General features: G+C 56.8%; 1 protein-coding gene across 1 annotated transcript; it reads right to left on the bottom strand.

Annotated features, from left to right (window-relative positions):
• Positions 1–772: 772 nt before the first annotated feature.
• p4hb (prolyl 4-hydroxylase, beta polypeptide) lies at positions 773–12,746 on the bottom strand. The gene is made up of 11 exons (XM_088927103.1): positions 12,374–12,746; positions 10,255–10,461; positions 8,864–8,997; positions 8,336–8,473; positions 5,762–5,866; positions 5,465–5,590; positions 5,137–5,337; positions 4,830–4,950; positions 3,854–4,035; positions 3,418–3,516; positions 773–2,130 (listed from the first exon to the last, which is right to left on the bottom strand). Exons 1-11 carry the CDS (start codon positions 12,519–12,521, stop codon positions 2,050–2,052), a joined length of 1,542 nt encoding a protein of 513 aa, XP_088783229.1. The 5' UTR covers positions 12,522–12,746; the 3' UTR covers positions 773–2,049.
• Positions 12,747–16,020: the final 3,274 nt, after the last annotated feature.

The raw sequence follows: 16,020 nt of genomic DNA, 5'->3' as shown, positions 1-16,020 counted from the left end.
AGCAGGGTCCCTATATACCCTCGCTGAGGCTATTTTAGGGGCTGTCGCCTCATAGATCAAATGACCCAGCATGCAGGATCACTGGACGTTGCCCCCTCCCTCCCGCAGCTTCTCCGCTTACAGCTGCAATCTCCCAGAGCTGGCCTGGCCACAGCTCGTGCCCTTCCAGCACTCCGACCGCAGATCCATTACAGGTCACGCAGCGCCGGGCACAGAGCAGCTCCTTGTCAACAGCACGAGGAAACGGTGCCGGGACATCCAGGCATTTCCACCCACACCATCCTCGGGGAAGTAAACAGCGAGCAGTGGGGAAAACAACTTCCCTCCGAGGCCCTTCAGCCCACCTGCTCGTTACCAGAGTAATGATGTAGGACCCCTCGCGCCTCAGAGCTCAGGAGGCCCGCTCCAGGAGCGCACCACGATCCATGGCCCCGAGACGCTCAGAGAGCCATATCTGTGCGGCTGCTGCACGCGCCGGGCCTCGTCGATGACAGGGGAGGGTTAGGCGACTTCCTGGGGAGCTGCTGCACCCGGCAAGACGGCGCCGCAGCATGGCCCAAGACGTCCCCTCAACCCCAGCCCCGAGCTCCAAGCACCCAGACCTTTTCCCTGGCGGGGCTGGAGCAGGTTCAAGACCTGTGAATACCACCCTGGAGGAGAGGAGCAGAGGCAGCAAGAGTGGCAGCTGCTTGAGAGAGAGCAGAAGAGCTGGTGCGACTCCAGTCTTGAGTCACTGCGACCCCACAAGGCAAAAAGCAAACTCAGCCCAGTCTTGGTTTTAAATCTTTATTTGGCCACCAGTTGCTTTCACTGTCTTCAGCGTGATGGAATGCCTCTTTATAAACACCACCAATTCAAACCCCGACACCCCCCCCAAGTCAACCCCCACCCCTCCCACCCTCAAATCACATTCGAACCCCCAACCCCTCTTCTGACAAGAGCGACCGCGAGGATGACAGCTCTCCCCTGGTTCCGGCGTCGGGCTGCTCGGGCCGGGCCACCTGTCCCTGACGGGGGAGGGCTGTCATCCTCGCGGTCGCTCTCCGCGGGACTCCAGCCCTCGCGGTTCTTTCACTGAGAAACCCAGAACAAAGCAGAGGCTGGCAGCGGAGCCAAGCAGAACCGCAGACCAGGGGTCCGGCGGCCTGCTGGGCCGGCACGCAGGCAGAACCGCGGCCCAGTCGGGCCTGGCCACACACAGAAGAACAAGAAGGAACCCCAAAACAAAAATGATCAGAACTTAAAAATCAGTAGCTGGGCTGCAGAACACGCGCTGGGGGGGGGGGAAGGGGATGTGTCGATCCAGAAGTCAGGAGTGTCGACCCCTCAGATCTGCACCGATCTGAGAGAGCACTGCATACAGGACTGGAGAAACAAAGGAAAAGTCAAGCACCCACAAAACAAGGCTACTTCACTAACAGAACCCTCACCTACGGAAACCAGTGTGGCGTTAATGATTACAAGAGGAAACAGCCCCCTGGTGTGAAGAGAACCTCCCTGTCATCTCTCAGCAGGAAGAGAGGGAGGGGAGAACGTCTTCACGACTGTGAACAAAAAAGCCAACTTTTTACACTCCGAGCAGCTCCACCTCCATACAAGACTGCATAGGCAACACCAGAGCGGCTTAAAACAAAAGATCTAGACTTCCTGAAGGCGTCTGAGGAAGAACAAAAAAAAAAAAGATACACATGAAGTGTAGTTAAAAATTAAAGTTAGTTTTAGTCACCTATTGGGAAAACGTATGAAACCAGAAAAGAAAACCGTGCCAACGGCCTTAAAATATATATATACACAGTATCATTCAACACCTCAGCAGAGATGTGTGGGGACAGAGGGGTGTAAAAAAACCACACAGTCCTTCTCCAATCACTGAGGAAGAGTCGCCAGCCCCCTAGCGCCCTGGTGCCGAGTCAGTGCTGAGCCCCCAGCCGGAGAGCGGGGCGTCCGTCTGGGCCGGGGTGTCCTGCAGGCGCTGGCGGTCAGAGCGGATCGATATGAAGGTTAGTGTGCGCAGGACATGGAGGGGAGGGGGCAGCTTCGCAGGGACCTCTACAACTCGTCGTGGCCCCCCTCTTCCCCATCAGAGTCATCGTCTCCCTCCTCCTCGGGGAGATCCGCATCCTCCAGGTCCTGGCAGAGAGAGAGCACGCGCAGGTCAGCCGGAGGAGAGGACCCGGAGCTCCACACCCCTGCACGCGCAGGCCCATCCTGCAGGCTCTGACAGTTTATCTATCCCAGTACAGTCCGTGCTCGTGTCCGTGTACAGGGCAGATTGAAACCCTGGCTTTCTGCAGGAGACGGGAAGCCCTCCTGCGCGCACTGCGAGTGTCTGCAGTGCGCTGAGCCTCCGGGAGCTGGCGGCAAACAGCAGGGACAGCTGCAGCTGTGATCACCCGCTGCCCGGGCTCTAGAATTAGACTTCTAAGAAACAGGCTGAGCCAGTCTGCTCTGGACTTGCCAGGGCTTGGACACCACTCCCCTTCCCCGCGCGAGCATAGTGCTCAGCTCGGGCTCCTCCAGCACAACAGGGTCAGGCCAGATTTTACACCCAGGTAAGAACGGCGCCATGAAGCCTGCCCGAGGCAGACCAGCTCCCAGGACACGGAGGGAATCCCACCGGAGTGTTTCAACTACTTCAACACCAACACGCAGCCTCATTGACAACCGTTCCTGATCTCAGCCCTGCTGTTGCATTAACAGCACGAGCGCCCCAGCTCTCAGAGCTGTTCCCACTCCGGTCTGCTCAATCCCCCTGCAGGACTCGGGTGTGACCAGCCTGCAGGAGAGCACAGCCGTGCAAACGGAGACGTCTCGGACAGTCTCAATCTGCACGACGAGCATTTCAAAGTCACAGTTAAATGCAGACTGGTAACAGGCCTTCAGAAGCCTCCGACTTGCAATGAGAGCATGAAAGCGGAGTGCGGAGGTGGAGGGGAGGCAGAGACGCGCAGGCCACTGCCCTCACGGTGACCTTCTCTAGGGTCAGCCAGGGGGGGGTTATGTTTGTTTGGCTGGTCACCAAAGGCAACGCTGCTCCTGTGGCATTCACAGTGGGGAGGGGTCTGCAGCAGGCCTGGCCCCGCCCCCACACCCACACCCACGTCCCTGGGTTTGCACAGCCCCCCGGCCTGGAGCGAGCTGCAGCCCTTCAGGAGGTCTCCCACAGCGAGAATTAAGGGGTGCTAGTGTAAGAAACCTGGAGCCCGACCTCACTCCTGCAGTCAGCAACACAGACGAGAATCAACGAGCTTTTCCCTTAGACCAGCAGACAACCCACTTCACATGCTGGGCTCGTTTTCAAGGGAAGGCAGCCCAACAAGCCCTGGTTCTAAAAAAAACAGGGTGCGACGGCGGCAGGCCGGACTGCCCCCTCCTGCACGCAGCCATGCTCCTCCCCCCCGCGCAGGCGACACTCACCTCGTCGTCGTCCCCAACCGGCGCGCCGCCCTCCTTGCCCCCGCTCTCCAGGAACCGGGCGAAGCCCTCCAGCGTCCTCTCGCCATTGTAGTCGATCACCTGCAGGGCAGCAGGGCAGTCAGAGCCACGGCAATGGCGACCGCACACAAGACCACGCAGAACAACCCAAAACAAGCCTGGAACATCATTCTATGGACTCCTTACTGCTGCACGAAGTTCTACAAAGACACGCTTGCCGCCAAAATTAGCAAGCTCCAGTCTGGGTAATAACAGGGCAGCTCTTAATCAGCCGACTCGCATAACTCCTGCGATGACCTGCGCCAGCTTTAGAACAGGCTTCCACAGGACGCAAATATAGCCACACTCTACCCATCACCCCATTTTACAGCTGTTAAAAAAAGCCCTGTGAAGACCAGCACCACTCCAAGTCGCTCACCTTGCGCTCGTCGCCGGCGGGGAAGAACTTGAGGGTGGGGAAGCTGTGGACCTTCACAGCCTCGATCTCGTTAGCGGTGGAGTCCATCTTGGCCACCACGATGCTGTCGCTGTCCTTGTACTTCTCGCCCAGCTTGTCCCAGATGGGCGCCAACTGCTTGCAGTGCCCACACCAGGGGGCATCTGTCAGACAGGGGGGCAGGGCAGAAGAGACGCGACAGCGTCACAATCAGAACTTCACACAGCTGCCGGACTGCTCTGCTCTCTGTAAAACATTTCTTCAGCATTGGAAGTCAGGCAGCTGTGCTGCAGTTACCCAGCAGGGGTTTGTATACGAGGCCAGAAGCTGAATGACAACTGGAGCTGCAGAGTCCAGGGCAGCAGGACAGTAGGAAAGTCCAAGCTGGGCCTGAGCCTTGTACCACTGACATCCAGAAGCGATACTCGGGCCACCAGAGCGAGCGAGCACCTGCAAGGTCTACAACCCAAAGCAAAGGATCCAAAAAGGCTGAAACCAACCACTGTACTGCCTTTCCAACTCCTGAATTTCAACAGCAGCCCTTCACACCCGGGAACGAGACAAACAGCTCGGCTCTGTTCTCCAGCAACCTGCTTCAAGGCCACATGGAGAGCCCAGCAGCAGGTGCCCTTGCGTCAGATGGCGAAGGGTAGCCGATATTCCCAGAATAAGGCTGGCTGCTTGCCACTCGCTGCAGCGGAGAACACTGACAGGTGTGGCCAAAGCCAAGCGCCCCCACATCAACACCGGGGGGCAGGGCCCCAGGCCTGGACAAGCGCAGAAAGACCCAAGTAATGCAGGGTGCCACTGGCAGCTTGAGAAGCTCCCGTGTGGGGTACTAGGGTCCTTAAAGCTCTTGCAGTAACTTCAGACAACACACTGAAAAGTGAAAACTGCTGCATATGTACAAAGGAACCTGGAACCACAGGACCGTAGGAAAGCAAACGGTAATACTCACAGAATTCGATGAACACATTCTTGCTGGGATCAAAAGCAACTTCCTCGAAGTTCTTCCCAACCAGGACCTTGACAGGGTTCTTGTCCCAGTCGTCAGGGATGTCCTGGCTCATTAGATGAGGCTGCAATGGGTGACAACAGTAAACTATTAGTCTCCACCACATTGAAGATGTCTGGCCGCTCCAGTCCAGTGGCCTGCACAATAGTAAATTCAGTGTGGAAACTGGCTGCACTGGACAAGAGCTTTGAATTCTGCAGGACCACAGGGTCCGAGAGCTCCGCTCTGCCGGATATCACGCCACCGCTACCTTCAGCTTGCCCTCCAAGAACCGCGTGCAGAAGGCGCTGATGTTGTCGGCTGTGATTTCGGAGCTCTCAGGCTTGTACTTGGTCATCTCGTCCTCCAGCGTGATGAGCCGGATAGCCGGGCACTCCTCCTTCTTCAGCCCAAAGAACTCCAGGATGCGCTGGTTGTCATCCAGATCACTGTCAATGAAGATAAAGAGGATCTGGAGAGGAAGAGAAAGTAGAGGCGGTCTTGTTTGAGAAACACTGTGCTAAGGGCAGCTCCTGCAGAACTCTGAAGATAAGGCTCCGATTTCCTTTCAGCCTGTAGACCAGCTCCGAGTACCTCACCTTGCCCTTGAAGTCCCCAGCAGCCTTTTTAAAGTTTTCCATCTTGTCCTGGAAGTCTGAAGCGGTTTTAGGGACAAACAACAGGATGTGGGACTTGATCTCCCCTCCGAAGATCTTGGGGGCAGTCTGCAGGAATAAGAGGGAGAGGTTAAGACCAAGCATGAACTCCCAGAGCCTAAAAGCTGATTTTATTCCATTAGGGAATGCTGAAGGAAGGCCGCGTTTCTCCTGGCACGGTCAGCGGCCAGAGGCAGGCAGCACGACATGCTCCAAGCTCCAGGTGTGCAGCAGGCTCACCTGCTCCGTGAACTCGATGACCATGGGCAGCTGGTTGGCCTTGATGAAGCTCAGGAGGCTCTCCTTGGTGACGTCACCCTCGAAGGCGTTGCGGCCCTCGTCGAACTACAGGAACACAAGGGCAGGTGAATACAGCGGCTCTTCTTCACAGCCTGACAGAACTCACGATAAAGCAAACTCTCAATCTGAGAGCCGGATCTCGATGTGGGATGCAAGAAGAATTGGTCATTTTAACTTGCAGCCTGGAAATGCTTCAAAACCCAACTAACCCACGATCAGAGGAGAGGAAGTCACTGCTGAGTATCTATTACAGCTGAAAAGTTTCTCCCAGAATGGCATCACTGTGAACACTAACACACACCTCTGTCACAGCCGTGATCTCTCCCCAGGAGCTCCACACTTTATAAATACACCCCACCACGGGGCGAGGGCTCCAAGGAATGAGAACAGAGGTGCCGATCACCGCTCCAGCACTGCCGACACAGAAGGCAAGAGGGAGGAAGGGCTGGCCAGGGGGCAGGAATGTGTCAAGAGGGCAGAGGAGCAGGGCAGCCAGAAGGTGACAAGTCTACAAACACTGCGGGCGCAGCAGGGCAGGGCCAGCGGCACAGGAGACCGGGGCCTCGGGTGCCAACCCTCCACCCTGACCCAGAAATATAAAGATGGGGGCAGGTGATCATCGATCGCCCTGCGCCAGGAGGGCGGACGCAGCTGAGAGGAATCCCGGAGGCAGGGCGGCAGGAAGTCAAAGGTTCACAGCGCCCTCTGTGTGAGCACTCGGCCGACTCGAACCCAGCCTTGCAGAGGTCTGCCCCGAGCCCAGAGGGGTTTTCAACTAACCGCGATTAAACCTGGGAGATTCCTCAGACTGAAGTTAAAATGGCTGCATGCAACAGTCAGGCTGCAAACAGGTTACAAACAGCGACTGGGGAACTCCAAAAGGGCAGAGCGGAGAATCAAGCCTGCGGTCTCCAGTCCACACCTGGCCTGCGAGAGGCCAGCCAGACTTCAGCCAGGCTAGCCAGCGGATTCGCAGAGGCCGTGCCCCAGACCTGCGGCTCAGGAGGGCAACGCTCTCACCACCCTGAGATGCTCAGTGTCCAGCGCTCCTGAGGGATGAGGAAACAGAAACCGACCACCCTAAACCGGCCAGGGCATCGCAGACTCCAGCCCCGGATTTACGAGGTTCCCGTCTTGTGAGTTTTATTTGATCACTGCCAGAGCCTTATTATGTAACAGCATTCTTAATGTAGCTTCCGAATGTCCCCCCCCCCCGACCTATTCCGGGCAATCCTGGAATCTTGGATCGCTGTGATCTTCAGTCACAAGGCTGCCAACTGGAAGCTTCTAGAAGAAAGGAGTTACGTAAATCAAACTGAGGAGATGCCAGAAACCAGACAGCTCTGGCTGGTGTTGCAACTCCAGAGCAATCTCGGACAGCCTCCAAGAGTCCTGCAGCTGCTCCGAGCCTCTGACCAGAGAGGAGCCCGGAGAAGAACGCCTGAGCCCACAGTCACACACCTTGCAACACGCTGCCGTCGGAAACTGCCAACACAGCAGACGCAGCTCTGAACACCGATATCACAGCACGCCAAGGACAAGCACCCTGCCTCTTCGCTCACAGCCAGACCCCACTCCAGAACAAGGTCTAGCTGACGTAGGAGCAGAGTGGCAGCACTTCGTTCAGACAGGATGACAGCCTGCATAAAGCCCTCCATAGCCTTCACCAATCTGACAAGGAGGGCCATGTGGTTTGCGTGGCTCACTGGGCCCTCACCTTGGAAGCTCGCCCTCGAAGGAAACCGAGCAGCCCAGTGTGCTCAGGTTACTGCCAAGTCAGTCCTCAAGGTCCAGACCTCGCAGCTCAGCTCAGGCAGGAATCACAGCACAGAGCACCAGTGCCAGCAGGGTGCCCTCGCCAGGCTGGCCCGCTGACCAGAAGGGCACAGGAACTAGCGCAGCGTGCCCTGGAGGACTGGAGCCCTAGCCAGCAGGGCACTGTCCCACCACTCCCACGTGGCGCTCAGTGCATGACCCCCACCGCGCAGAGAGTGGGACTGATGCGGTGCTTCCCGAGCTCAGCAGGCAGCTCCCGGGGAGAGCGGGAGATAGGGCAGGAAAACCAGAACTGGATGTGCCCTTCTCATGAGTGAACACAAGAAGGCTGGAAACTTTGGTCTGAACCCAAGGAAGCTGTGCTGTGTACGAGGGTTTAGTGCAAAGACTGAACAACTCAGGTATTCACCTGACCAACGCGGCTGAATATTCAAAACAGGATTTCTGCACACTGCCACCTCACCTGGGGAAAGCAACATCCCCAGCAGGGAGGCCAGTCCTAGGGTCAACAGTGTTAACTGGAACGCACAGCCACGTGTTTCAACAAGTCAGAACGAGCTGCAGACATCGCCCCCTGCTGGAGACTGCTGCCCACAAACAGACCCTACCTATCGGAGGGGAAAGACGGGCAGGACACCCACTCATAACCCCAAAATAAACTAGGATTTAACCCCGAGTTCAATAGATCCTGCAAGCCAGTGAGAGCAAGAGCTGATGGGCCCTGACCCCACTTCTCACCTTCTTAAACAGGACCACGCTGTCCTTGGACACCTCGAACTTGGCATAGAGGGCATCCGAGGAGGTGATGCCGAAAGGAATGTCATCCACAGCCTCTGCAGCCTTCAGGAATGTCTTGGCATCATCCGACTCGGAATCCTGGAACAGAGAAAGGCCAAATTATTCCCAACTGGCTCATTAAAAATAAACAAATTTAAGCAGCTCTGACAGCAGAGGTGTTTCTGATTATTCAAATACTTCAACTGGAGTGTTTAAGGTGAACCTGCACTTTTTAATGTGAAAGCAAACTTGCTTCTACCACTAAAGTGACTGACAGGGAGGATTTAATTTCCTGCTCTGCTGCTGGCTACTGACATGTCACACAGACCCAACAGCAGAGTGTCCTCCCAGAGAGTGGAGGAGGTGGCAGGAAGTCACAGATCCACAGCACTGCCCAGTGCAGCCCCTGCAGAGCCCGTCACGTCACACCTGAGCCTCCTGCTCACAAGTGAAGGGTGACTCCCCCCGAGCCCCACCGGTTCCCCTCACCTTGAAGAAGCCGATGACCACGACCTCGTTGTCCGCGATGAGCGTCTCGGCCTCTGTGACCTCGGTCAGGGTGGTGGCCGCAGGTCCAGTGCGTTTCTTCAGCCAGGCCACGATGTCATCAGCCTGCCTGCCAGCTGCACGGGGGGGGCGGGGGGAGGGGTTAAAGTACAGCATTGACGTGGACGGGCGAGTCAGACCTCACGGGGAGATATCCCCGGCCAGCACTGTTGGCCGCGGAACAGCGGGGGCTCTGGAGACTTCGATCCCATCTGCACAAGGGCCTTGCTTGCTCCTGCCATCATCTCCTTACAGCTGTTAACACCGTCTTTTGCACTGGATCCAAGTTCCGCCCTCAGGGCGCAGAACTCCACGGCTCCGGCGCCACAGCTCACGTCAACACCAGGCTGGGACAGGAGCAGTCACGCCTGCTGGGAAACCAGCGGCCTGCGGGCAGGAACTGCCCGGTCTTGCCTGCGGTCAGGCGAAACCCTCAGCCCAACTCAGGCTGGCTGGGTGCTGGAGGCACCTTCTTCCCCACCCCCCCTAGGAGCAGCAGGAGCACGTGGCACCGCGTGCGTCTACTCTGAGCAGCCCAGACACAAACACCCGGGCCCCTGAAGGCCTGCCAGGCGTCCACAGCCCGGACTTGTGCAACGCGCACTGGGGGAGACGTGCTGTGGTGAGCTCCTTGTTTTGCGTGTTCCTGGCCTGCGTTGCCCACAGCCTCCCCCTCCTGGGACAGAGAGGATGGCCAGGGGCACAGCAGGCTCATCTTCCGCGTCAGGGCAAGCAGCTCCACCACAAGATCAAAACACCTTATTCCTTTAACCTCAATGTTATTTGCAAGCACCACAGCGACGGCCTACAAAAACAGCTTCAGAGCTCCAACCAGCCTCCCTGCTGCCATTTGCATCATGAAGCAGCTGCCCTTAAGCACCCCAGCTCTCTCTCCTCGCTCTTACAACCTGAGAGCCCAGCATGAGCTCAGCTATACCCGGCTGCCCCACCCTGGCAAGCCGCAAGGGCTCTTGACCCCACTGGGCTCGGAGCTGCCAGCCCTGCACAGGAACCAGGAGAACAGTCGCTCAGGGGTATGAGCACAAGGCCTCTCGCTGGGGCTTCTGGCCCAGGAACCGCAGCGGAACAGGAGAACTGCTCAACACGAGGTGAGAGGAAGTTAATACAGACTCCACTGCACTCTCACCAGAGCAGCCAAACAGGTGCTGCAGCAAACCCCACGCTCTGTACAGCGCTTCTAGTGTCAAATACACAGACTGATTGGCATCGCCACCCCGGCAGTCGGAGCGGGAAGGGCTGAGCCAAAATCTGCACGAGGTCTGTCCTCCTCCGCCAGCTCTACGCGCACGAGGCAATCCGCCCACCAGCCTTACCCGAGTACTCCTTAGGAGAGCTCTTGTCTCCCCCCTTGAAGAACTTGATCGTAGGGTAGCCCCGCACTCCAAATTCCTGCGCCAGCTCGGTCTCCTCTGTGGCATCCACTTTGGCCAGCCGGATGTCCGAGTCAGCGGCCTTGAGCATGCCCGCTGCCTTGGCGTACTCTGGTGCCAGCGCCTTGCAGTGCCCACACCAGGGGGCATCTGGAAGAGAGAGACAGGTCAGGCAACATCGGGGGGGGGGGGGGGGAAGGGCATCACAGCCAGATGTTTGAGAAGGGTTTCAGACCTCAGTCCCCAGCATGTGACAGCCCAACGATTTCAGCCTTCACCAATTCAAACACCCAGCAGGATTTACTGAGCAAATCCCTTCCCCTGTAGCGACTCAGCACTGCGATAACCTTCATAGAAGCAGCCCCTCAGTCACAATTACTGGAAGATGCACATTGTGACCCCTATAGGTAACCTGCCCCCTTATCCTGAACCCCAGTGATGCTGGGGTCACCCAGGCTCATCAGACTGGGCTCCCGCAGCGTGAGACCATCGTGGAGACGAGAGTCTGGGACACTTTTACCATGCTGCACCCACAAACAGGCTTCTTGCAGAAAACCCCAAAGCAGGCCCGAGGCAGATGAGCCCCATTAGAGCAGCTCTGCTGTTCACAAGCCCTTCCACCACGAGCTGCCCGAGACTTCTCCCACCCCTCAGCGTGCTGATGCGCGCTCCGGCACGGCCCCTACGGATGGCGAGGAAGAGGCCGCTGTGCTTCAGAAGAGCCCAGAGTGCCTCTCTTCCTCGCTCTCACACAGCACCGCCCAGCTGCTGCTGCCGGTGGTGGTGGTTCAAGCGCAGAGTGTCATACAGCCGGCACGACCTGTAGCCTTTGTACTGGCCGGGCTACAACAGGTGACTTTATAAAACCACGGCCTACTGCCCCACCTGACAGCCCCAGACTCTCACACTCCTGCCATGTTTGAGCTGTACAATTCCTCTAGATAATAAAGCAAAACAGACATTGAGCTGGTGAAAACAAATGATGCTTCAGCCACATTTAAGACTGAAGGACTAGCTTCATGAAACATTTATCTCATGAGGGCACAAGTTAAATGTTCTCATGGACGAGCATATCATCCCTCAAAAGGCCCCGTGTAGAGCCAGCTTGCAAAGTGAAGATGGGTTTTATGCAGAAACCCAGAAAGGTGGGCTTTTCCTGGACTTCTGCCGAGATTTGGGTTAAAGCTGCTGGTCCTGGTCTCTCAAGTACACGTCAACCTACCAGGTCCACCCGCCCCCGAGAGCCCTCCTCCCGCCGCTGATTGGACGAGCCAGACCGGGCCGCTCGGGGACTGGACAGCCCGGCCGTTACTCAACTCCCCCCCCCCAAGTTCATCTCCATCAGCGAGCACCGTGGCTCGCACCCCCTGACCCCCGCAAAATGGAGCGGTACGGCGGGAGGAAGGGAGACCCGAGAAATTTAGTTTCCTTTCAGCCGCGCAGTCGAAACCGAAAAACTTTCCGTTTCGTCGAGCTCCCGGGTAGGAAACCGCAGAGCCGTCCGTGCGCACAGCGCAGTCCTCTCCAGCGCACATCAAGACGTTACATGCAAAGCGTCGGTCTCGGCTCATTAGCCGACAGTTCAAGTCAACGCGCTCCCTAACCGCGTCCTGCTGGACCGCTGCTCACGCCTCGACCGGCCACGGCCGCGGGCCATTCGCGCACGGCCCACTCACGCCTCGCCACGGCTGGGAGCCCACTGTAGCGCCGGTAGCTCTCGGGGAGTCACTGGCTGGATAAGCGCCCGAGGTGACGGCTCCAACATAACAGCCAGACTTTCACAAGCTGAGAAAAGGAAGTTGATCCACGTCAGCGAACTCTGCTTTTGTTTTTGCGTGGATTACAGCTACAGCGAGTACAAGCGACCCCGCACGGCCGCTAAGTACCGGGACCCGCCACCGGCGCCCACACCGAGCTCTCCTCCGGACACCGTGGGGTGGCCACTCGGGTCGCCCCCGTCCGTGCCGCTGCAGTAGCTTCATGTACGGGCGGGGGGGACTCCCCCCCCCCCCGAGCTGAGCTCTCCCCTCTCTCGCTCCCCAGGCAGTCCGGGGGTACTCACAGAACTCCACCAGCATGTTGGGGTGCGCCTTCAGAGCCTCCTCGAAGTTGTCCTTCTTCAGCACCAGCACGTCGTCCTCCTGGGCGATGTGGGCTGTGCCGGCCGCGGCCAGCGCGCACAGCAGCAGCAGCAGCAGCAGGCCGGGCATCCTGGCGTCCGTGTCGCTGGGCCGGCTGGGGATCACGCAGAGCGGCGGGTCCTGGGCCTGTGTGGGGGCTGGCTTGCGTGCGTGCGGGTGTGCAGCAGGGAAACCGTGCCGAGACGCGCCTGTGTTTGTGTCTGCCGCGACTAACGTGGCACCGAGCGCAGGAACCAGAGAGGCTGGGCGCAGCGCGCAGGCGCTTTTATCAGGCTGGATGCTGTTCGTGTTGAAATGTGACTGGACCGCAGGCGGCGCCACCTGGAAGTGAAACCCCGGCCGGGGCGGACCGAGCCGCTGCGGGTCGGGGTGGGCGGGGCCGCTGCGGGCTCGCATGAGTGTGTTTATGCTGTTCGGCACGTACAAGAAGCCAACATTACTATTTCTCGGAGATGGTGGTGGGGGGGATAAAATATCTTAAAAATGAAGTCGAATGTCTCGGCGATAAAAGTAGGGAACCAAAATGGCTGACGTATTGTAGGAGTACTTCATCCGGGTGTTTACGAAAGCAGACACTGACACCAGGCCCCAGGCTGAGGAAAGACAAAGTTAAACAGTAACTTTAACAATATTGGGCACAGACGAGGCATGGGTGCTACGCGTAGTAGGAGCACTGAAGGCATCCCGAGGGCCTGATGGATTTCTGTAAAGTACTTAATACGGGATGCAAAACGCGTTAGAAATCCAAAGAATACTAAAAATGATTAATAAGCGGAACGAGTCAAGGTTTATTCCAGGTGAAAAGAGAATCTGAGGAAGGCTCCACAGCTGACTGCATGCTGACGCAGGGCCCTACTTGAACTTCATTATTCGTAACAGCCTACCAATTACACCAAGACCATGTTCACAGGGCTGTGTGCCTGTGTGTGTCAGTGCAGTGTGCTGTTAATAGGGTTGTGTGTGTGTCAATGCAATGTGTAGTGTCAATAGGGTTGCGTGTCTGTGTGTGTCAGTGCAGTGTGCTGTGTTAGCAGGGTTGTGTGTCAGTGCAGTGTGCTCTGTTAACAGGGTTGTGTGTCTGTGTGTCAGTGCAGTGTGTAGTGTCAATAGGGTTGTGTGTCAGTGCAGTGTGTAGTGTTGACAGGGTTTTGTCAATGTAATGTGTAGTGTCAATAGGGTTGCGTGTCTGTGTGTGTCAGTGCAGTGTGCTGTGTTAACAGGGTTGTGTGTCAGTGCAGTGTGCTCTGTTAACAGGGTTGTGTGTTTGTGTGTCAGTGCAGTGTGTAGTGTTGACAGGGTTTTGTCAATGTAATGTGTAGTGTCAATAGGGTTACGTGTCTGTGTGTGTCAGTGCAGTGTGCTGTGTTAGCAGGGTTGTGTGTCAGTGCAGTGTGCTCTGTTAACAGGGTTGTGTGTCTGTGTGTCAGTGCAGTGTGTAGTGTCAATAGGGTTGTGTGTCAGTGCAGTGTAGTGTTGACAGGGTTTTGTCAATGTAATGTGTAGTGTCAATAGGGTTGCGTGTCTGTGTGTGTCAGTGCAGTGTGCTGTGTTAGCAGGGTTGTGTGTCAGTACAGTGTGCTCTGTTAACAGGGTTGTGTGTCTGTGTGTCAGTGCAGTGTGTAGTGTCAATAGGGTTGTGTGTCAGTGCAGTGTAGTGTTGACAGGGTTTTGTCAATGTAATGTGTAGTGTCAATAGGGTTGCGTGTCTGTGTGGGTCAGTGCAGTGTGCCGTGTTAACGATTGTGTGTCTTTGTGTGTCAGTGCAATGTGTAGTGCCAATAGGGTTGTGTTAGTGCAGTGTTAATAAGGTTGTGTGTCAGTGCAGTGTGTAGTGTTGACAGGGTTTTGTCAATGTAATGTGTAGTGTCAATAGGGTTGCGTGTCTGTGTGTCAGTGCAGTGTGTAGTGTTAATAGGGCTGTGTGTGTCAGTAGAGTGTGCTGTTAACGGTTTTGTGTCAGTGCAGTGTGAAGTGTTAATAGGGTTGTGTGTCTGTGTGTGTCAGTGCAGTGTGCTGTGTTAACAATTGTGTGTCTTTCTGTGTCAGTGCAGTGTGTAGTGTCAATAGGGTTGTGTGTCAGTGCAGTGTGTAGTGTCAATAGGGTTGTGTGTCTGTGTGTCAGTGCAGTGTTTTGTTAACAGGGTTGTGTGTCAGTGCAGTGTGTAGAGTTAATAGGGTGGTGTGTCAGTGCTATGTGTAGTGTAAAGGGTTGTGTGTCAGTGCAGTGTTACGCGCTGTGCAGCAGTGTGTGTCAGCTGGGGCCTGCGTGTTCAGGATGTGTACAGAGCGACTGTTCAGTCAGTTGTGTAAACAGAACTTCCTGGGTGACACGTCAGCGTGGCCGAGGTCTCCTCTGGGGAAGCGTTCACAGGTGGGCCGCGCACCTGCGGGTCCGCTCCGCTCGGGACGGCCTCAGCGGGCTCCCGGCCGCTCCTCGGCTGCACGGCGCAGAAGTCGAGAACGTGGACGGCAGTGGGCGAAGTCCACAGCGCCGTGCCCTCCCGCCCGCTGGCACGAGCCGGCAGTGGGCGTGTCTCCGCTCTGCCTGTCGCACAGGTACACCGACTCAGGCTGGGCTGAAGTCTCCACTCCCTCCGGGGAGCAGAGCTGTCACCGCACACACACAACACACAACATTCGATCGAACAGCTCTGGTGGTCACAAGGTTTCTGAGCGTTTCCCCAGCTTCGAACCACAGTGAGGACTCTCCCTGACTGTGCGGGCCTTGACGTTTCCCTGCCTCAAGTCATGAGAAAGCAGGAGTGAGGATAACCCTTCGAACGAAGGTGCCTTTGTCCCTTTTGTAAAGAAATGGAGCCGTCTGTGCTGGATGGGTTCTCAGCTCCTGTGTGGTGGGCAGTGGCGCCGCTCTGTGACCCGACTCGTGTGCCAGGACTGGACTGGCCACTGTGCCACTCTGACTGCCCCACGCAGAGACCTGCCTCCTGAACTAACGTGAAGGAAATGTAAAACGACAGACAAAAACAACACAGCTCAGAGCTCCTGTGTGTTCAGGTGTGTTTGGACAGCCTGGCTCTTTGTGTAGCTGCTGTGTGTTTGCCAGTGAGAAGGTGGTGTTACTGTTTCAGCCTCTTCTTCAGAGTGACTGAAAACACGCCGAGAAAAGTTCTGCAACAGCCCCTCCCCCGCGACGCACACACACAACCCACACACAAAAGCAGGATGTGTCACATTTCGCGTGTGCCTGTGTGCCTGTGCAGGGGGTGTGTGAGTGGTGTCCCAGCCCAGGTTTAAAGGAAGTGTTGTTGAACTTCCTGATAGGGCAGAGTCCGATTGGCCGGCTGGCAATGACTTGTCAGCACAGGACAGGCCTCCTGCCTGGCTGGGTTATCTGTGTCAGCGGCAGATAAGACTGGCACCTCTGTCCATCCCTCTCTGCCTCCCACCTCTGTCCCCAGGAAGTTCTGTCCCCCACCCTGTCCTCGCTGGAGGTTGTTGCTGCAACCCAGTGAGCGAAGTGGTTTGTCCCACTTTTCGTGTTTCAAGACCCAGGCGGGTTGGCAGGCGTGTCTCTGGAGAGAGGATCCATTGGCCCGGCTGCTCCCTG

The sequence above is a fragment of the Atractosteus spatula genome, chromosome 11, assembly GCF_055471065.1.
Source record: "Atractosteus spatula isolate fAtrSpa1 chromosome 11, fAtrSpa1.hap1, whole genome shotgun sequence".
In the NCBI taxonomy this organism is placed as follows: domain Eukaryota; kingdom Metazoa; phylum Chordata; class Actinopteri; order Semionotiformes; family Lepisosteidae; genus Atractosteus; species Atractosteus spatula.
The sequence above is the reverse complement of the archived record's forward strand: the minus strand, read 5'-3'. Positions and strand labels throughout refer to the sequence as shown.